Source organism: Leptopilina boulardi, unplaced genomic scaffold (assembly GCF_019393585.1).
Source record: "Leptopilina boulardi isolate dan_hultmark-lab unplaced genomic scaffold, ZJU_Lbou_2.1 LbouV2_114, whole genome shotgun sequence".
Lineage (NCBI taxonomy): Eukaryota > Metazoa > Arthropoda > Insecta > Hymenoptera > Figitidae > Leptopilina > Leptopilina boulardi.
In genome coordinates, this window is record NW_026137657.1 from 752,886 (window position 1) to 775,607 (window position 22,722).

Genomic DNA, 22,722 nt, shown 5'->3' on the forward strand with positions numbered 1-22,722 from the left:
CACTAGATTTATTGAACAAAGTACTTTTTCACTTTTAGTTTATTTTCAAGTGTTTTCGATCTATATCAGTTTTGTATAAAACTAAGTTAAGCGAAGTTCACCAAAATGAGTACTCGGGGGTTTTCGAAGTCGCTGATTACGAATTCGAGGTTAGTTTTTCAAAATTCAAAATGGCGGATGCAATATGGCGGACAAAGTTTTAATAATTAGAGCTAAGCACTCCACAATGAGTACTTGGGAGTTTTCGTGGGGGAGTTTCCAATTATATAAAATATAGTACTATTGGAAATAAAATCAAATCAGACTATAAATATTGTCACTACGCTATAATGTAAATAAAATTATAATATGCGGGATCCGCCATTATGAATTTTGAAAAGCTGACCTCAGATTCGTAATTAGCGACCACGTAAACCCCCGAGTACTCATTTTGGTGTACTTAGCTCTAATTATTAAAATTTTGTCCGCCATATTGAATCCGCCATTTTGAATTTTGAAAAACTGACCTCGAATTTGTAATCAGCGATCCTGAAAACCCCTGAGTACTCATTTTGGTGATCTTCGCTTAACTTAGTTTTATACAAAACTGATATAGATCAAAATCACTTGAAAATATACTGAAGGTGAAAAAGTACTTTGTTCAATAAATCTAGTGTAAAATTGTCATTTTTTATCCGATCGAGGTCTATAAAGGCTTAAAAGTTTCGTAATTAAATATACTATTAATAAAAAATTTAAAACCTGCATTTTTTGGTTGTTTGATTTTGAAAAAATTAGCGAAAGTCAGACGAATGTCTAAAAATCATTAAAATTTGCTTGAAATTTCAACTTTGATCGACTGTAACTCTGACAATTTTGAATGGATTTCATTGGTTGACCAATGGTTTGAGAGGTAATTTAATTACTTTTCAAATGGTGATTTATTTTTTACATTTTGGATTAACTGCTTTTTCTACCGGTGACTTTATGTGACGTCACATCTCGAAAATGCATAATTTACTGTTCCAAAAAAATTACACGAAGGTAAAAAATTTAAAATATGTTTTTCTTACTCAAAAAACACATATTAATCGAAAAAAAATGTTTTGTTCGAGTGACAAAAAAAAAATTTGAAATTTCTAAACCTGTGTAGTAAATCCTTTTTCAATTCTGAAATTAAAAATGTTTCTTCCTCCTTGAGTCCTTAACGATTTTAGTAATTATAGAATGTCCTTAACGTGAAAAAGAGGTTGTTATCCAGATGAGAAAAAAGCGTTTGAGGAAGAAAGAAAATAATTAGCAATAAAGTGCGTGCATGCAGCAGAAGCGTGATGTTTTTTTTTTTTTTGATATTCCCTTCACCTGACATAGGCTGCTTTGACGGGGAGCCGTATCCCACAGGAACTTGGGTTTGGGAGGATGGTACTCCGTAACCAACCATGGGCGCACCTGCCATTACAGGCTGTCCAGCGCCCCCCATACTACCTCCCATATCAAACATGGCAAATCCCTGAGGTTGTACAGGTTGCTGCGCTGATTGAACAGGAGGGACCTGCTGGGAAATGGGAGCTGGACGAGATGGAGAACCACCCAGTGCCATACGAATACTGTCGTTTAAATCGTCGAATGCACTTTTATTTTGGGCCGCCGATGATGATGCAGCAGCAGCAGCCGCAGTGGTTGTTGTTGATGTAGCTGACGCTGGCCTACCAGGTGATGTCCCGCCACCAACTGCCGGAGACATTGCACGTGGTGTACCATTAGCAGCTGACGCGGGAGGCGGTGGTCTGGGAGGCGGCGTTGCATTGGACTTGCCAGTGGTAAGAGACGATGATGACATTGCTCCCGGTGGTGGTTGTAATGGTGGTAAACTACCGGTAGCAATGTCAGCGTCACTCCCGTCAATGGCCTTGAGCATTGCTGAGTCGCTTCCAAAGAGATCTGCCTGGCCGCCAGCACTGAATGGGTCTCCACCTTGCGGTTGATTATCACCGCTGCCAGGTGGGTCAGTTACATCTTGGTCAAACATGCCAAGAGCTGCTGCATTCGTAGCTTGAGGACCGGAAGCAGGAAAGTCGGACATGAAGGGATTAGGTACGGCTGTTCCAGAGACAGCAGCTTGCATAAAAAGAGTGACCAAGATGCACACGATTAGTCGTTAGATCAATGTGTGTGTCAGGTTAAAGAGGCACAAAAAAAAGGATAATATTACAGTGTTCAGCAATTTTCAAACAAAAAAATTCAATCACTTTTTAAGGTTTTTGGAATACTGGAAACTCTGCATTATTATTCTTTTTTTTTACGCACAGAGAAACAAGAATTTTTTTCCTAATTTTCTTTACCCCTAAAAAAAAAATTGTTTAGAGAAATAAATTTTATTATCTTTTGTTTTTCTTTGAATTAATCAAAGGCTATTCAAGTATTACGTAATTATTGAATATTTTTGATATTAGTAGTATGAGACAGTTTCAGTCAGACATAATTAAAAATTTTTTTTTTGTACTTTAAGTAGCAATAGTAAAAGTAAGTTTCAGGCACAATTTTTGTAATAGCAACACTTTACAAATTCATGAAAATCTTATAACAGTAGTTAGTCAGTTTTAGTCTAACATTTCAAAGTTTTCTAATTTTAATATAAGTGGTAAAAATTTCCAAATTATTGTAAGTGGTTAAAAAAAGAAATTTTGTGTCAGACAAAATAATTTAAATTAAAATAGTTTTTGTGTTTTGCGAAATGAGTGTATTCAAAATTATATATTTCTGAAATCAGTAGTAAGACACACTTTTAGTCAGACGGAAATTTTTCAAATTATATTCCCATGTATAAACAGATTTTGTCAGACAAAACAATATTTGCAAATGTAGTATCAGTCAGTAGTGTAAACAACTTGCAGTCAGACTTTCTGAATTTATGTAATTTTATCAGTAGTACAAGTACGTTTTAGTCAAGCATAGCTTTATCGAACTATTATAATTTTTCTATCAGTAGTAAAAGACCGTTTTGTCCCGACAAGATATTTTTTTTACTCTAGTAATACTTAAACAGCCGAAGAGAATTTCAATTTACGTTACGTTACAGTGATTTTGAATTTTGAGGTAAAGAAACAGAAAAAAAAAATTCCAGTATTTCTCTTCTCTACAATTTTAAGCCACCCTAATGTGTTTTTTAAAATTATTAGTCTTCTTTTACTAATTAACACCAAGTATCGCAGAATAAATATGTTGGAATAAAAAATGTTAATAATAGTGTTAAAAAAAAGTGTTACAAAGAATAGTGTTTAAAAGAACAGTGTTAAAAAGAATAAAATAAAATCTAATAGAACAAATAATAATTAAACGAAACAAATAATATTAACACAAAATAAAATACTAATTTGAAATTTTATTTGTCCAATAATAATTAAAGAATAAATTAAATGTTTTTCAATATAACGGAATCTACTTTATAACTAAAAATGCAGCCAAAAACTTTCCCTATATAAATCGAAAAACAAGTGACTTAAAAGACTAAAATGATTTTCATGAAAGTGCATTGAGTTCAAAAGCGATATTAAAAATCTAGTTTGATGAATCAGATGGTAAAGGTGAGATAATTCGAAGAAATGACTGATTAAATATTAGAAAAAGTGATACAAAATTTCATTAGCATTTTTTTTTTTTTAATTATTAAATTAATTAAAAATTTTCGAATTTAATTCCCGTATAAAAAAAAATAAAAATAATTTTTATATAAGCGAATTTAAATGATTATAAATGAAATTTTCTAGACAATGAAAGAGGGTGATTTTTTTTTTTATTATATTCTAAAAATAAGGACTTGAGAAACCTTTACCTCATCTGTTTGGAAAAATAGTTTCTATAGTAAAAAGTAGAATCCATAATTTTCTTCGGTAATTTAAAAATTATAATGACATTGTGAGCTTACCCGTTTGTTGATCTTGATTTCCAAAAACAGACGAAAAGTTGTTATCTGTAACAAAGTTATTAGATGGTGGTAGTGCGGCGGTGAAACCTACAAAAACAAAAAAGGGATAATAAAAAAGCGTGCATAAAAAAAATTAAAAGAATTAAAATTAAAAATATATAGCAGATAAATTTTGACAAAAAAAATATATAAAGGCAAATAAAAAAGAAATTGGGTTGGAGTTTTATTTACCGTTACCGTTGGCCATCCACATATTACTTTGTACTGGAGCTGGTTGCGTAGCAGGTGCACCAAACATATCTGCAAATGGATTTCCTGCTAATTGCAGAAGATCGTCTGATGCTTTCTGTGACTGAAACCACACAACATTATTGTATAACGAATTAACTTATTTATTATTTAATTAATTAATAGTTTTAATATTTAATTAAAATTTTATTCATCAATTCTAATAAAATAATGATTTACCAGATCAGCAGTTGGCCCAGGAGCAAATAAATCTACAATTGGTTGACTGGCATTATTTGTAGGCGAGCTGAGGAATGGATTCGTACTTGGTCCTCCAGTTGGGGACTGGACTTTAGCCTGAAATAAAAATTATTTTTTTATTCACAAAGACCAAAATTCTAAGCTAAGTAATTTTTTTTTTTTTTTTTTTTTGGTATCAATAGAAAAAATGTATTTCATATAGAAATAATGATTTTCTAACATCAATTTTATTTTACTTTTCAGAAAGAAAAAAATGAAACGGAAGCCAACCTTGTATTGATTCATGGCCGCTTCCTCCTCAGCAAGTGCTTGTTGCCTCAAAGCCTCATCTATGTGACCATTTCCAGTGTGTTCCAAACGCTGATTACTGGCAGCAGTTCCAAATGCCGTACTGGTGGAAGATAGGGCGGACACTCCCGACTTTACATTCGTTCTATTGCTGCTTGGGTCAATTTATAGGGTGACGGGTTTTCTCGATTGAATGGGAATTGGTGGGAAGGTAATTATGATTTTTTTTTTGTTATTTTTTTCAAAATGTCAAGAAATCGTGAAAGGATAGTGATAGGGATAATTGATAATTGAAAATAAAGGAGAGAAAAACAAAAAAACAAAGAAGTCGTGTAATACATATGTAATATGCAGAAATATATGTCAAAAACTAAAATATAATGTTCCGTGTGCTTGTAAGTTTTATGGAATTCAAACAGTGATACACAATATTTTCAAATTCTATAAAAAAAAAAAAAATATTAAAAAAGAAGATAAAACAATATTTAATTTAATTTAAAATATTCTATCTCAAAGAAAACTACCAAAAAAAATGTCGAGATAATTGAAAAATTATTAATTTGTGTAAAATTCTATTATGAGTCATTGTGTTTACAGTAGCGCTAGAAAAAAAATTTTTTTTTTACTTTTTTTCTTTAATTTATGTACATGAAAAAAATTCACTTTAAATGAGTATAAAGTCTGAAATAAATACTACATAATAAAAAAAAGGTTTCATAAAGTTTTCTTTTAACAATATTCAAGCAAACGACAAATAGAAAAATAAATAAAAATTTTTGTACATTAATGAATAATGTAATTTCCAAAACGAGAAAAATAATATAAAAAAATGAAACACTTTTATGAAAATTAGATTCAATAATTTTTAACGAAATACTCATTGAAAAATATAAATTTTAGCGCTAATGTATGCAATATGTATATATTTACAAGACGAATGAAATGGAAAACTAAGTGTTCTCAAATCACAAACTACGTTTTAGTGAACAAGACTTTTTTTTTTTTTAATACAAAAGACAAAAATTTAATCCAGAGAAAAATTTGAATCGGTAAAGCTTCAAGCACACTTCAAGCGACTTATCAAAAGCAAAAAGTAACTTAGTTACTTCAAGTATACAATATTGATATTTACACTATATTCAAACACTATGAAAATTTTCTCTTTTACATTTTGACAATTATAAAACATTTGATTGATATATTTTTCTAGCAAAACATTTTTTCTTGTAACTAAAAATTAAAATTTTCTTGATTTTTGACAAAAAATTTTTTGTTGCACAAATTCATTTTTATCAATCAAACATTTCCAGTCAAATATTTTTCTCTGAGTTACAAGGAAAAATTTTATTTCATCAAATAATCGATTATAAATATTTACTTGCATCAAATAATTACTATATTTAAATACCATTTAAATGGGAATTAATTATTTGTTATAAATAAATATTTATTTGATAATAATCAAATATCCGATTATTATTTGAATAAAATAATTTTTTTTTCAATCTCCAGAAAATATATATATTAAGCTTGTACATTAACAATAAAAACTGTAACACATTGTTGAATTACAACATGCTTTTATGAAATTGTGCAATTAGAAAATTGATGACCAATGTGAATTGCGTAAGAATTCATTTGTACTTATGCAGAAAATAATGTGTCCTAACTAATAAGAAAAAAATTAATTATTTGTGCCTTTTGTGACATACATAAAAAGCATTGTTCCAATTTTTATTGTATTTTCAGTCAACCAAAAAAAAGATCACTTATTTAAATTCTATTAAATATAAAAAATAAATAGAAAAAAATTAAATATTATATTGAATAGAAAATAAATGAAAGATAACTATTAAATAGAAAATAGATTAAATAGGTTACAAGGGGTGTTTCAAAAAAAAATCTACAACACAATAGGCGTGCACTTTTGGTCACATCGCTGTTCGATTTTTTAGACCATATAAATATCATTGCAATTTTTATTTTAACCTTTGGTTTATATATAAAAAATTACTATAAGAATTAAATTTTATTTGTTAATGTCAAAAATTATTTATTACTAAAAATACTAAATAATTAAAAATTATTTAATTAGTATCAAAAATTGTTTATTAATACAATTTGTTTATTACTATCAACAATTATTTGTATTAAAAATTATTTTTTTGTAAATTTGATAAATTCCTGAAATGTTGTTATTACGAATCAAAATTATTTGTTAATCTTAAAGTTTTATTGAATTAAAATTCAAATTCTAATTAAATAAATAAATGATAACTTGAATATAGACCAAAGGTTTTGTAAAAAAAATTCCTCTACGTGACTCGTCAATAAATCAGAATCAAATATATTTCATAAATGCACCATTTGGCAATTAACGACATACCAGATTCAAACCAGACAGTGTGAAAGTATATTAATCCTAAAATATAACTGAAAATCTGTTACAACCAATTAAAAAATGTCAATTCTCGATTAATTATTGAATTTCTTTATATTCAGAATGAGATAAAAATATATATGAACTTTCGTTTTCATGTGCATGTGTGTTATTGTATATGTATACTTATATAATTTAAAAAAAAGGTTTTATGAAGGTATACATGAAATAGGAAGGATTAGTAGTAACTTAAAATATACTTCCGTCACAAAGGTATTAATCTTATATATATATATATATTATATTAATGGGTTAGGACAAACAATTAAGAATCATATATATACAGTGAAAATATAATATTCCGTTAAAGTGGAAAAAAATTTTTTAACGATAAAAAAACCAAGCAATAAGATTTTAATCATGGCAATTAAACGAGAGTTATTAGCGGAAGTCATAAAATCATAAATCATTTTCTATTCCCACTGTATATATATATATATTGGTCTTAGAATTATTATTATTATTATAAAAAATTGTATAATTAAATACAATGTACCTTGCCGATTGTGTCGGTGTATTTGCAGCTGAACCCTTCTTTCCTTCAAGGGCTGCAAGATGTTGTTCTAAGGCATCTAATAAACTGCTGGGTGCCTAAAAAAATAAATTCATTTTTTAAATTTCATTTTAATTCATTTTAACCAATTATAGTACTAACACTAGCAACGCAAATAAATACTATTTAAATTAATAATAATATTAATTTCAATTAATTTTATTTACTATTTAAATTATATTTCAAAATTTTTTTTTTTTTAAATAACAAATAATTTAAATAACAAAATAAAAAAAATATATTTAAAAAAAAGTAATTCATAATTAAATAAAGAAAAATAAAGTAAAATGTAATTTAATTAATATGTAAACTACCAGGAGAAAAAAAAGTTAATAAAGCACTAAATAATAAATAAAAATCAATAAATTAATCTGTTAACAACTGTACCTCAGACTATCATTCAATAATTTTGAGAAAGGAAAAAATTTGTTAGATCTAGTTTTGAATCAAAACAAAAAAAAAATTAATTTGTTATTTGATTATAAGATTTTTACCTTTGTGAGGTCTGGAATGTCGCCTTTATCGATTCCCACATTCTGAAAATAATAATTAAGATTTAGAAAATGATTTTTTTTAATTTAAAAAAAAAATGCATTTACCTCTGCTACTTTAAGGAATTCCCCGACTCTATCCATTCTAATCAGGAATTTTTTGTACAAATCTAACGCGTCTCTACACTGCTTCTTATTCATATCAAAGTATTTTTCTAGAACATTACAAAAAAAAAAATTATTTGTTTTTTTCTCTTAATTTCTTTTATTTTTCTTAAACATAAATAGTACTTAAATTTCAATGCTAAATGTTTACCTAAAAGATTAATAATTCCATCGTTATAGCCAGCAAATAGACGAATTAGATCTCGAAATAGAAGCATAAAGGCCATATTAATAACACCATTTGTAAGATCATTCGATGTACAGTCAAATTCCAATAATGCATCAAGTTGTGATTGCAATGCTGGCAAAGTTTTTAATAGTTTCTCTGCATTCATTGTGCGTAATGTTCCATCTTCCTTCCTATAATTTAATTAATATTCTATAAATTTTTCATCTTTTCTTTTTTTTTTTTTAAATAAAAATTTTGAATTTGCTTATTTTAAATTTAATTAATTCTAATTTTTTTTTTAGTAAATAAACGAAATTTTCTAATCTTACCCCCTTTTAACTTTGCAGAAATCAAAAGCAACTGTTCTGTAGGACAGGGCTTTCTCATTCAGGTATTTGGCATATCGTCTAATGAATGGTGACATGTCATATCCTGAAAGCAGGAAGAATAAAAAAAATATATAAATAACCTTTTGTCTCGTTAATTTGTATCTCTTTATTAGATAACAAGGAAGCTAATTAAGTTATAACAAAGTGTAAAAATTACGAAAAGAAATTTTTCATAACAAACAATTGTTATTGCGAAAGTTTCCTTTGGTATCAAAAAAATTAATTAAAAAAATATATTCCTACATGAATTGATAATTAAGTAAATTTTAAAATACGAACTTTATGCATATTTAAAAAAAACAGCTTATTAAAAATCTAATCGTTAGATGTCATAAAAACTGTTTTTTTTTTTAAAACCGAATATAGATTATTTTTATTTATTTCGTATTATATGGTTTGGCGCGAAAGATAATGAAAAATTTAAATTATTATTTGAGTTTATCTCGAAGGTGAAGTATGATTCGATTTTATGAAACAAAACAGTTAATAAAAATAAGTATTTAAGATTTAATTAATCATTTAATAGAATATATGCGCTTTAAATAAATTTTATTTTTAAATTTAATTTAATTTCTATTAATGTTTCTATTAATATTTTAATGTTTTAAAGTTTTTATTTTAATTATTAACTAATTAATTGATTAATTAATTCTTAATTATTACGTTAGTTAATTAAGAAAAAATGTAATATGTTACATGAATTATTATTATACAATATATTTATGTGAATCAGGAAAAACTTGTTATCATAACAACTTACCGACTCGAGCTCCAGCTGCTTCCAAATAGAGAAAATTAATCCATGTTAGTATAAATCAAAAAGAGCCAAACACATGGAAAAGAGAAATAGGAATATGTGACAAATGTTTATTAGTTATATGTGAAAGGAGGAGAAACGTTCATGCTGTTAATTTGATAATAAAGTTTCTTTTTACAAACTTTAAAATGTAATATTAAAAAAAATGTGGAAGCTGTTATTTTACATGGTTAAAAAGTTTTCAAGTTTTTTTTTTTTAAGACTATTTTCAAGTTTCACTATATACAAACATTTAATATATTTACCTTGTACACCGCTCTTATCGAGAAAATTACTGAGCTGAAATGTACTGTTGCTAGATGCCAGGTACTGTGTGAACCTCTGCAACAAAAGTCAAACAATTTTTCATTAAATTTTCCCTTTCATAATAAATGAGTAAATTGAAAAAAAAACCTTTTAATATTTTCTTTTAATTACATAAATTTAATTTTTAACAAATAAAGATTTCTTATCAGATTTTAATTTTAAATTTATAAAAAAAAGCGAAGACAAAATTATTCAAAAATTGAACAGGAAAAAAATTCCCTAGTGGAAATTTATTAAAATAGATATTTTTCTGTAGAAAAAAAAAATGGAAAAAGATAATAAAACATAAAAAATTTTCTTTTATTCTAACCGACGAGAAAGATTGTGAAAGATTGTTTACTACGAGTTTATGTTTAGATTGAGAATGTTTCCCATTCGTATATATGAGGATCAAAAGTGCATCGCGGCAAAGAATAAAATTATTCACGAATGCTTTTCAACATTTAAAATCCCTGACCTAGGAATATATATTGAATTGAAATAAATATAGACAAGTTATAAAATTATCTACTAGAAGTGATAAAAAAAATTTTTTTTTTTTAAAGCGCGAATTACATATATCACTCTTTTGAGTAATTTACTTATTTCAATAACAAACTTTCGAACACATTAAATACAGATGATGCAGAATGTCTAGAAAAGATATAGTCTTGTCACTATCTATACCTCTCACCGTTTACGACACAATAATTAAATAATAATTTCATTATAACGATAATAATTTATCGAAGAAATTATAATTTTCTATCTTTTTTTTTAAAAAAATCCGAACCAAAATTTCAGAAAAAAAATTTTCTATTTTAAATATTATTTTTGAGGCAAAAATTTTTTTTAAAAAAGAATTCTATTTTTAAAATTTAAGAATAAAAATTGAAAAACTATTTGCTTCGATTTACAGTATATTAGTGTCTGATTAGAATTTTGGTCCAGTGTCAAGTTGAACTCTTAAGAGTGTGTTTTAGATGTTCGGATTTAAATTTATCTCTCACAATGACCTTAAGTCACACCAATCGAAATAAAAAAAAAATACTCGTTTTGTAATTAAAAATAAAGAGATCCTTAATTTTTTTTTTTTTATTTATCAAACGCGAAAATAATTTTGTAATAAAAAAAAAAATTCTTAAACGTAAAATCACTTTAATAATAATAATAATAATAATACCTCATTTCCATAGCAGAGCATGTGATGCACAGTGATGAGAGCTTTAAAAACCACCGTCCAATTTGTATTTTGTGACCGTTCTATCAATAAATTGGCTAATTGTGGAATCGATACATTTGGCTCATTCGTGCAATGTATTAAATCTGTAACAAAAATAAAAAAGAGTTAATTTTACAATATAAAATACATTTATAAATAATAATAATAATTATTTTTAAAATCATTATGAAAAATAATAATTTTTTTTTTTTTTTTTTTTTTTTTTGAGAAAAAAAGGGATAAATATAAGGTTCATTGAACGACGATCTAAAGAAAAGATTTCTTCAGGATTACAAGACGTAAGATTACAGGTATCGGTATTTGCACGTGTGCCACTTTCACTACAGTTGTTCAATGATCTGAACCAGTTCATTCTCGATTATAAAATCTCTTGCTTCGCAAACCTTACAATTTCCTCGATTAGAACACAAAAGTTCAGCTACATTTCTGAAGATGTAGAGTGACTTTCGTTTTTCTCTCAAACTCATTATAAAATGATTATCAACATTATAAACAATGTATATATACGTAATAACATTGAAACAATAATTATATGCATAATTATATAACTTTCAAAGGATTTCACGGAAACTTAATTTTCTCTTATAACACAGTTATAATTAAAAAAAAAGCGGTCTCATTCCTTTTTTTCTTTCTTTTCTTAATTTTTTTTTAATTAATAATAAAATAATTTTTAATTTAAAAAAAAGAAAAATATTGCTTTAAAAATTTTAATTTAAATTAAAAATAAAATAAATAAATTAATTAATTTTAATTTTTTTTAATTGTCAATGAATTTTTATTAATAAAACTTAAAAAAAAATCTTGTCGCTTCTTTTAATTATTAAATATTTTCATGATGGTTGAAAAGAAGACTTACCATCAGGTAGCTAACGAGATAATATTTAAGTTAACGTCCGAGAAACTGATTTTCGCCCACGTGGTAATGTCTACTCGACAATAATTTTGTCTTTGAAATGGTTATCATAGTTGCTACAAGCTCAATTACTTAAATTCTAAGCTTGATAGTATTATTTTAATACGTCTAACGTTATAAACGCGAATTGCTTGAAAAATAGGAAACAGAAAAAGATGAAAGCAATCTGTACAATATTTAAACCAACCTTGACTATATTCAAAAGCAACATGAGAAAAATAAAAAAAATCCCATTACAGTGAAAATTTTATTGAATTCAGATAATTGATTATTCAACTATAATCAATTTTTAATTATTTTTTTTCAAAATCAAAAAAAAAAAGAAAGAGAAAAAATATTTTTTAAAATTGAAATTCTCTTTAATGTCTCGTAAAAGAGAAAAACATAATTTGGTTATTCAACTATTATCAATCTTTAATTATTTTTTTTCAAAATCAAAAAAAAGAGAAAAAATATTTTTAAAAATTGAAATTCTCTTTAATGTCTCATAAAAGAGAAAAACATACTTTTTGGCACATGGGACCTATTAAAGTAAAGTTGGATTGAAAAAAAAAGAAATTAAAATTTACATTCGAGATGAAACGACTGATCTTTCACTTGACCCAAGATTATAAAGCAAAGTGTCGCGTTAAAGCTGATGACTCTTCAGTACGTGTCCTTGGTCTGAAAAAAAGATCGATTGCATCGACCGATTCGCTAGTTTAGCACAGCGTTGGTAACAACCGCTGATGTGTGTTTCATCTCTGGTATTACATGCATTGCTTTAACAGAATCTTATTCATGTTTCTCAGGATGATACTGAAGCGAAATTCTATATAATAAGGAAGCAAAAGCAAAAAAAAGGGGGGAGACAAAATACTATGTAATTTCATTCTAATCATAATCTTTCTCATTTATATATTATATATATATCATATCCGCGGCTATATCAATGTCAAGGACAATATAGTCCTGCAGCTTTATTATGTGACAATTGCATTTCCGCAAAATAAGTTCAAAGACATTGACCGTCCTGCATAATCAATTGATAATAATAATAAAAAATAAAAATAAAAAAAATAAAAATAGTAATAAATAAATAAAAATAAAAAAAATAAAAATAGTAATAAATAAATAAAAATAAAAAAAATAAAAATAGTAATAAATAAAAAAATAATAATAAACAATAAAATAATAAAAAACACAAAGAAAGAAAATGAAATATTTTTCAAAATAGTAAAATAACAAAGAAAATTAAGAACTAACAATTTTTATGCTAAACAAAAGCGTTGATAAAATTACAATTTTACTAAATGTAATTTTTTTTTTGCCTTTGTTTTTGCAGTTATACTTAATTGGAACAAACAATTTATATTGCATTTAAAAAACTGGTTATTGCAACAAAATGTATCGCAATTTTTTTTACAGCCTGCATTTAGAATATTTAAAAAAAAATTAAAATATTTATTAAAAACAAAAAAAAAAAATAATTGACAATTTTATCAAGAAAAAAAAGTTCTTTTTTGGTCATTTTTCTACTTTAGAATTGAATGAAGATCGCATTGCGCGAAACGAGGTGTTATCATAAATAGTTTCTATTATAAGAATATTAAATGACAACAGTATTACGATATACGTTCATAGTTAAGTGTATGACTCACATATAGAGAGAAAAAGATAAATGCTCTTTATAATGTGTAATCATTGACACGTGCAAGATACAAGCTCATTACATTTAATTTTCAAATTTTGAATTTCCCTTTTGTATATATATCATAATCTTTATCTTTAGAAAAGAAAATATGATTTTTCAATAAAATTTTTTTTATTTTATAAAAATAGGTAAATTTATAAAAAAAAATTTTTTTTTGTTGAAATACAATTTTTAATCTAAAATTTTTTTGTAATAATTTTTGGTCTCTTTTGAAAAGATCAGCTTAACCAATCAACACCCTTTAATGACCTCGTAACGATTTACCAACGTTAAACACGTGATCTTAACTGTATTTGATACTTTTTACACAAAGCTCTAATACAATAAGTAGACACTATTTTTGTAAAAAAAATAATAAATGAGTAAATAATAAAATTAGAAAAAATAATAATAATAAAATTTAAAAATAAAATTTAAAAATAAAATTATAAAATAATGTAATAATTATAAAAAAAATTAATGGTAATAAATAATCATTTAGCTAAATGAAAGAAAGTATTTCCTAATTCATATAAACAATGGTTCATCTTTGTTAATTTGTAGTTTAGTTTTTTTTTTAATTTTAAAAATTCTCACACAGAGAGTATTGTTTGTGTTGAGCTTTGTTCAAACAGTTGACAGTTTTACACGTCTCAATATTATAAAACTTAAAATGAGAAGATTCATAAAACAGGCATTTACAAATATAAAGACGGAAATAAAGTCGAGTGATATTTCACTTTGACCGAGTTTAAGCTTCACACAACGTCTCTAACTTTAGAACGAATCTTTATTTATATATATATATATATATACATATATAAATGCCAGGTCATGGATATATAAAAATTTGCCAAAATTTCTAACTAAGGATTAATTTTCTCTTGCATTTTTATTACATAAGAAAAAAATCATATAGCAAAAATTCTTTTATCCATATTTTGCATTTAAATCAGGTCAGTGACCTTTTTACTTCTCGACTTTATATTTGAAAAATTGTTAACAAGTTTTATAAACTATTGGATCAATAAGTCTTATACAGTCCATTATATTTCGGAGGGGAAATGTTAAAAAAAAAAATTTTAACAGTAATCGTGGATCTTGAAAAAAATTTAAATATATATTTAAAGTGTTTGAACTTAAATTATATTTAATTGCGTTTTTTTGATCTAAAATCTGGAAAACATCAAGCAATTGGGACAATGGCGTTGTGAATATCTCCTTTAAGTATTGATCGTGCCAGTGAAGCCAAGCCCACGAAGCCTTCTATATAAGTATACAAGTCTATATAGATTTCAACAATATTCAGGTTCAATTATAATCCGGGTTTACAAAAAAAAAAATTTTTTTTAAAATTGAAAATTAAAAAAAGAATGATAAAATCTGTATTAGTTTGTCTAATTAATAAAAATCCGATTGTTAAAAGAGATTACTGCGTATAAAATAGCTAAAACCAAAATCAACAATTTTATAAAAAAAAATTAACGCAAAACGATATTTTTACAAGAAATGTGAATTTAAAAAGGAGAAAAAGAATAATTGTAGCTTTTAAGAGGCAGAATTATATTCATTGAGACAAGTGAAGACCTTGACCTCGGAAGATTAAAAAAATTCCTTTTTTTTATTATACAGTGACGTGTACAAAAGGAACGTGAAATTTTTTTTTTCTTTTCGTATTCCTTTCTCGTATAAAGGAACTTTATATATATATATATATATTGTTCACTAAAGCTATCATTATATGGTAGGAAACTAAAACACTTAATGATAACGGATTGTTACGGTCAGTAGTCCCTTTATTTGAAATTCTAGAATACCGTTTGCAATTATAAATCTCGTGCATATTCCAATTAAATAAAGAATAACAGATAAATTTCATAATATACGATGTATAAATTTAAAATATCGAATGGCTTTAATATTAAATATAACTTTAAGCTCCTATTTATGAATAAAATTGCATACATTCTATTAAAATAATAAAATGGAAAAAGAATTTTTTTAATCAAAGAATATTCTTATAAATTTAATTTAAAAATTAATTTTAAAAATTAATTTTAAAAATTAATTTTAAAAAAATTTGATTTTAATTTAAATTTGATTTTAAAAAAATTTGATTTTAATTTAAATTTGAATTTAATTTAAATTTAATTTAATTTGTTACATTTTTGAATATATTTTTAAAAATAAAGAATGAAATCTAAATAAAATTGTAGAAAAATATTTTCATTGAAAACCGCAATATTTGTCTACTCTAATATTTACACTTATCGATTGTGAAGATTTTCATTCAACATATTATGACACTCTTCGTTAAAAATTTGTTAACTATGAAAAAAAAATGTCTAAATATAGGTGTATATATAATGAGATAAATTCTTTCGTGCAAAAAAATAAATAAAAACGTAATTTGTAATTATTTAAAGATATATTCGAGAAATCGAAAAAAATCTCTTACCACAAATCAAAATGTTAAACTTTTAATGCGGTAGAAAAAGGAAATTTACTAAATCGGATGTGAAAATTCAAGAAAACGATAAATAAATATTTTCAATTGTCAGTCAAACGAGACAGAATAGATTCATGAGGATATTATACTTCTCCAAATAAGACAATAAAGCCAATAAAGATGTCAATGACCTTCTTCATTTTTATTCACGACGATTGAATAATGAATACATATACAGAATGTTCGACATATTTAAGTGAATATATAATTTTCTAATTTTTGAGAAAAATTATATAAAAAAAAAAAAAAATTTCTTTTTAGAAAATTGGGTTATAAAATAAAATTACCGAGATTATTTGATAATGGAATAAAAATTTTGCAAATAATTTCAAATCTATATGTGTTAACTATTTTTTTTTTTTTTTAACGACCACCAAACGATGAGTATGGTTGCAGCGAATTAAGTGAACGGACGCTATCCGTCTCAAGTGGAGTGTTCTCGACCTTGTCAGCCATCCTGTTCTAATTATAATCGCCCAAACAAACTTTTAACCACGTGCAATCAGCTGACATTTAGCGATGTAGACTTCAATTTTGAATTTCCTATCTAGTATCTTTGAAAAATGGATTTGAATTGTCTATTTTTTCTTCCGCAAAATATTTCTATTTTTTTTCTCACATGACTATTTAAATTCATTTATATTTCAATAAATTTTAATTATATGAAAGAATATTTGCCAATAAAATTTAAATTGAAAGTCTAAAAAAAATGCCAATTTGCATAATAGATAGGTAAGAATGTTTTTTCAACGTAAGAAAAAACAGAAATAGATTTACAATATTCAGGTGTGTAACTATTACATTAATACAAAATGCATCAAACTCATTAATTTTCCCTTTCTGCAAAGTCAAGCGACCTTTCCCTTTCTCTTACTGTCTCGCGTTGATAGTCGCGAGGGGCAGAGGCCAAGCTTTATGTCCAAGTCATTCACCTATGTTAGCCTAACAACGATATAATATACCTATTGCATTTCACAGCCGTGCGAAGCATGTCGTGAGATTTGTGTACTTTGCTTTATTTTCAAAGATTATCAATATAGAATTTTCAATTAGCATCTGTGTTAATGAAATTTACATTTTTAATCAAGAAAAAAAAAAATATCGAAAATCAAGTTGAAATAGACAAATAGTTAATATAACCAAATTTTTCTCACAATACACTAAAACCTCTTATTGAGACACTCATATATTAGATGTGGGTCTCAATAACGGAGGTTCCAGTGCATTATAATTAAAATTGTAAATTCCAATTCAAAAGTCAATACAAATTCCAAAAAAAAAAAATAGTATAAAGTGTTTAAAATAATAAAGCTGAAAATGTTCAATATCATTTGTAATAATATATTCCCCGAAGATAAAAAAAAAATATTTGCCGATAAAAGTAAATTACATTTTCATTTCAAAGTGATGAAGGTAAACAAATTATGTAACTCATGAAACATCGATTATTTCTTATCACGAAAAAATTAAAGGGGTGTAGGCGAACGTAATTCAATCTGTGATCAATCTCTACTTGGGGGGCGTATATTCTGTTATCAAAGAAATATTTCAATTTTTTTAAAAAAAATAAACATAAAATATTTTTCATTGTTCCGCATGAATAAAATCAATTTTTCCAAAATGAAATAGAAAAATATATTTTCACTTTTCATACACTGGAACTTTAATTACTGAGACGAGTCTCAATTTCATGAGTTTCCAGTGTATTTCAAAAAATAAAATTTTGAAGAAATTTCACGAAAAGAATCAATAATAAAAGGGGCTAAAAAAAGAAAAAGAATAGAAATACAAACTGAACCTTAAAATAACTTCTTTCATTTACGCAAATTAAATTTTCTAAGAAGAACAGTTTCTCAGATGTTGGCACTTTTAGCGAAGAAGAACGCTCGTGTTGTTCGTGGCTGTTAGAACAGTTGGAGAATAAAAAAAAAAAAAAAAAGGCAGAAAACGGAGAGAGAGAGAGAGATTCGCTTATAAAATAAAATCCCCGAGAGAGAAGGAGTTAAATAGAAAAGGAAAGGAAAAGTCTCTACCTGAGCCATCGCACGAGTCACGACCTTAACTCCGAGTCTAAGAACTATAAGCATAAGACAAGCGAGAGATGGGAAAGAAGAGAGGGGGAGAGGGGGGTTTAGCCACATTCTTAACCACCCCCATTGAAACTTTGATGAAAACGAAAATGCAATTTGATATTATATAGAAATTCAAAATAACCCCATCAAATTGATAAATTATAAAAAAAATTCTGAATCTTTCTAGAAAATTAATATCTATAAAAATTTTACTCATGTAAAAAAAATTTAATTTTAACTCCAAAAGAAATTTTTTTTTATTAAAAAACTGCATTTGTTACAAAATATCAGAGAATGAAAAAAGAAATGAATCCTAATTGAAAGTGGAATCGAATAAATTTGCAATTTCTATGAACGATTTGCGGGCAACTAGCTATCATTAACCACAATCTAAAACAGCAAATTCTAAGATGACGTCACATAATCAAGTTCCATAGTTTCAAAGTAGGCCATGGTCATCGTGATGTCTTTTTCAATATATATATATGGGCACCAGAATAATAAATTTAAAAAATAAAATTTTGTAGTTTCGAACTAATTAATAATTCAAAAAAAAAAAAAAAATTAAAAACATTTTTATTTATTATTCCCATTGGGAATGAAAAACATTATGGCAAATTTTCGAATATAGTTTCTGATGTTGCAGATAAATTTTTTTTTTTGCAAGAAGAGTAGAGAATGAGTTTCATCTTCAGTGCGGAATGTGTATAATAAAATTCTAGAACTATATAAGAGAAAGTTTCTTTCGTATCTCGCTCATCGTTGGTTTTTTTTACTCACTAATAGTCAAATTTCTATTTCAACTAATTAGTCTCAATACCATTTCCGATATAAAAAAAAAAAACCAATTAGCGAATTTTTTTTTTATTAACAATTTAATAAAATGAAGATAAATTTTTTGTATATACAAATAAGAAATTTTTTTTATCGACAAAATAAATTTCCACCTGTGTGGTTTAATTTCTTTCACATTTGTATATATATAGTCACTATGCTAATGTTAGTCATCAGTTCATTTGCAATTAGGAAGTAATCGAGACGTCTAGGTGAATCATTGACTTTCATGAAAGAAGAAAAATTTTCTTAAACGTGAATAATAATTTTTTTCTTAGCAATCGATTGAATTTTTACTAACAAAGTTCATTTTTTCAGTTTCCTAAAAATAAATTCGAAAAATATGAAAATGCAATTTTTTTTAAAACAAAAATCCAGGGTTTGCCACACCCACTTTAACACAATTGAAGAAGCACGTATATATATAAAATTCCATTGTATCTCTCAAAACAGGATCTGAGTAACCCACGTATGTACTATAACTTAAACATGTATCGCATCGGAAGTATATAATGTCTGTCCTTGAGACTGATAAGCAACATATGAAATTATAAAAAAAAGAAAGAAAAAAAAAAGTTTATAGAATAGTTAATTACTTTATTTATATATACTATTGAACAATTTATTTGAAAAAAAAACGAAAGCAAGAAAATTTGGAAAAAATCATATTTGGAATAAAATAAACTAAATATTGTCGTGTGAAATTTTACAAATTGATTGTATAACTTGTGAAAGTGGTATTAACTCATATTGAAAAGGATCTCTAATGAGTTTGAAAATTAAAGTGTCTGCGATGCGATTTAGTTATCTTCTATGCGATAGCATTAAACACATCCCCTGCAATGCAAGTAGGCGAGGTTTATGTGGGAGTATATATGTATATAAAGTTCTCTCGCTCTTGAAAATTATATACATCTCCTCTGAATTATCGTATATTGACATTTTGCCCCATTCAATCATGGTACATACGTATATATAATGCGGAAATTCATTTTAGAAGAGAGCTACCTTCCTATACTGAAGTTGAATAATAATATGCTTCAAGTTATGATGAAAGTTTACTTTCCTTTTTGAAGAAGAACAAAACTGATTATCGTATCTCTCTATTTCCTCAAAATTAATTAAAATTAATTTTTCGACAATAAAAAATTATTCCAATAATCAAGAAGTAATTACCAGAAAATAAATCAATCGAGATTCGAACCCAAACCAACAAATTTATCAAATTTTAAACTCTATAAATTAGAATGTAAATTTTTTAATTCGCCTTTTTTTACCAATTTGGAAAAATTTTTTAAATTGTAAAAAAATAAAGTAATAATTATTATTAAAAGTAAATTTAATTTTCAATAGTAATTACAATCAAAATTTCAAATATCAATTACCATTTTTTGAAATTGTTATTGATTTTTTACTATCAAATGAAACGGAAAATATTGAAAATTATGCCATTACTTGCAATCATTGTTGATTTAAAATTATCATCATTTAATACTATCTTTCCTTGAAAGCAAGAGTTTCAAAAATATCACTATAACTCTTTTTAATTTGATTTTGCTTTTTTCATAAACAAATTTAAATAATTTCAAAATGATTAACTTTTCCTTTTAGGAAAAACGAATCGGTATTGAATTATCAGCAAAAAAAAAAGTAATTCAACTGTATAGGAACGTCATTAAAAAAAATGACGTTATCGATATATTTAATGTTTAAAGTAAACATTCTAAAAATAAAAATATATAAAAAAAATTGTGTGTTCACAATTTATATTAAACTTTTAAGACTTTTGTAATACATAAAAAAAATGTGAACTTAAAAATAAATACATAAAAATTAATTAAGTACTTTTTTTCCACACGACATTAAAAAATATATTTTTATTTGAACGATTGCGTAAATAAATTATTATCAAATTTCATATAAGGTTAATGATCAAGAAGAAAACAAGACTTTTTTTTGTTCTACAGAGAGAAAATAGCTGTACAGAAATAGTAACGAGGAATCTGTTTTCACAGAGAGAGAGAGAAAGAGAGAGAGAGATAAAATTATTCAAGTACGTTAAAGCGAAAGTTGGGTGTTGAGAGTATAATCTAGTGCGAAATTCGTACCTATACCTATTTTAATAAATTAAATCATTTACAAGTTCGATTCTAAATGAATGTTTTGAACTTTCTATTTTGCTATTTCTAGAACCTTATAGTGATATTACGTTACTCGCGATATTATAAATGCATATTGTAATTATAAAACGTGAGCGACCAATGATCATAATTAGATAACAAATTTTCGAAGAGCATATTACGTAAAAAATTTGAATATTTAATTTCTTTATAAGTTTCACTAAAAATTCTAAATTTGTAATAAAATATACAGATTATGACACAAAATCTATATTTTATACAGAAATCATAATAACAAAATTTGATATATTTTTTCTTAAAATGATAAAAAAAAAAGAAAAATTATTATTCAAAATAGTTTCTTTAGACAAAATTCCTTAGTGAAATTTTTGTATATTAGGTCCTCTATATTATTATCGAGCAGTCATGAACAAGAAAAGAAATTGGAACAGATCGATAGGTCGTCTTTCTCATCGCCAGGTTACTAACTTCCATTCGCCCACATTCTCAGAAAATCATATACATTTATTGATATAACATTTTATGATAACAAAATAATAATCAAATTAATGTCAAATTGAAATTAATAATAATTATAATCTATTATATACAAAAACGTATGTTTATTGACACACCTGTATTTGGAAACATTTTTTTTTTCAATTATTCTAAAAGGAAAAATATTCCCTTAAATAGGAAATTATGTTACTGGTTTAAATTTACCTTTGATAATATTTCAAACATAATACTTGAATCATTAACGTGATCATCGTAACATAAAATTTTTAAACACGGTTGAATGAACAAAACTTTTATGGTCACCTGGCTTTTCTCATAAACAAATTATTAAAAAATAAATTTTAAATGTCACTCCATTTAAATTCAATAAAATTTATTTCAATTTGATTAAAATTATTATCAACAAAAGTAATTTAATAAATAAAGTAATTAATAAAAATTTAATTAAAGTACATATATTATTGAAAGTTGAATGAAAATTTTTTTCAAAAGAAATTTCTAGAGTACGATAGCAATGCAAAAATATTTTGCAGTAAATGACTAATGAAAATTAATGACGTTAACTGTCAACTAATGAAAATCTAATAATTTCATTATTAAAAGTCGCATAAACAAAAGTTGTATTTAAAGGTCTTAATTTAAAAACTCTTAAGACCTTCGAGATTAAAATCACAGTTGATTTTACAAAGACTGATAAATTTAATTAATACTACAAAAATGAAGTCTTAAAGAGAAACTAGTGGTTTAAATTATCGATTTCTTTCTAGTTAAGAGAGCAAGAAGTATAGCTAGAAAAAAAAAATTACGTTACAAAAAGTATGAATGACAGGACGTAATTGTCTTATTG

At 25.6% G+C, this 22,722-nt stretch overlaps 1 protein-coding gene across 6 annotated transcripts in view; it reads right to left on the reverse strand.

Annotated features, from left to right (window-relative positions):
• The window catches only part of LOC127282059 (phosphatidylinositol-binding clathrin assembly protein LAP), a 31,821-nt gene that overhangs the window by 8,152 nt on the left and 947 nt on the right, over window positions 1-22,722 (reverse strand). For 2 of the 6 annotated variants that reach the window (XM_051306168.1, XM_051306141.1), the window contains exons 2-14: window positions 11,174-11,316; window positions 9,951-10,026; window positions 9,649-9,666; window positions 8,829-8,931; window positions 8,482-8,690; window positions 8,274-8,380; window positions 8,169-8,210; window positions 7,618-7,712; window positions 4,664-4,832; window positions 4,373-4,489; window positions 4,136-4,256; window positions 3,905-3,991; window positions 1,342-1,710 (exon numbers count right to left, since the gene is read on the reverse strand). In XM_051306168.1, the coding sequence (XP_051162125.1) occupies window positions 1,342-1,710; window positions 3,905-3,991; window positions 4,136-4,256; window positions 4,373-4,489; window positions 4,664-4,832; window positions 7,618-7,712; window positions 8,169-8,210; window positions 8,274-8,380; window positions 8,482-8,690; window positions 8,829-8,931; window positions 9,649-9,666; window positions 9,951-10,026; window positions 11,174-11,316 (1,656 nt within the window). Of the gene's footprint in view, window positions 1-1,341; window positions 2,098-3,904; window positions 3,992-4,135; window positions 4,257-4,372; window positions 4,490-4,663; window positions 4,833-7,617; window positions 7,713-8,168; window positions 8,211-8,273; window positions 8,381-8,481; window positions 8,691-8,828; window positions 8,932-9,648; window positions 9,667-9,950; window positions 10,027-11,173; window positions 11,317-22,722 lie in introns of all 6 variants that reach the window. The other 4 variants (XM_051306134.1, XM_051306167.1, XM_051306159.1 and 1 more) reach the window with 4 other exon arrangements.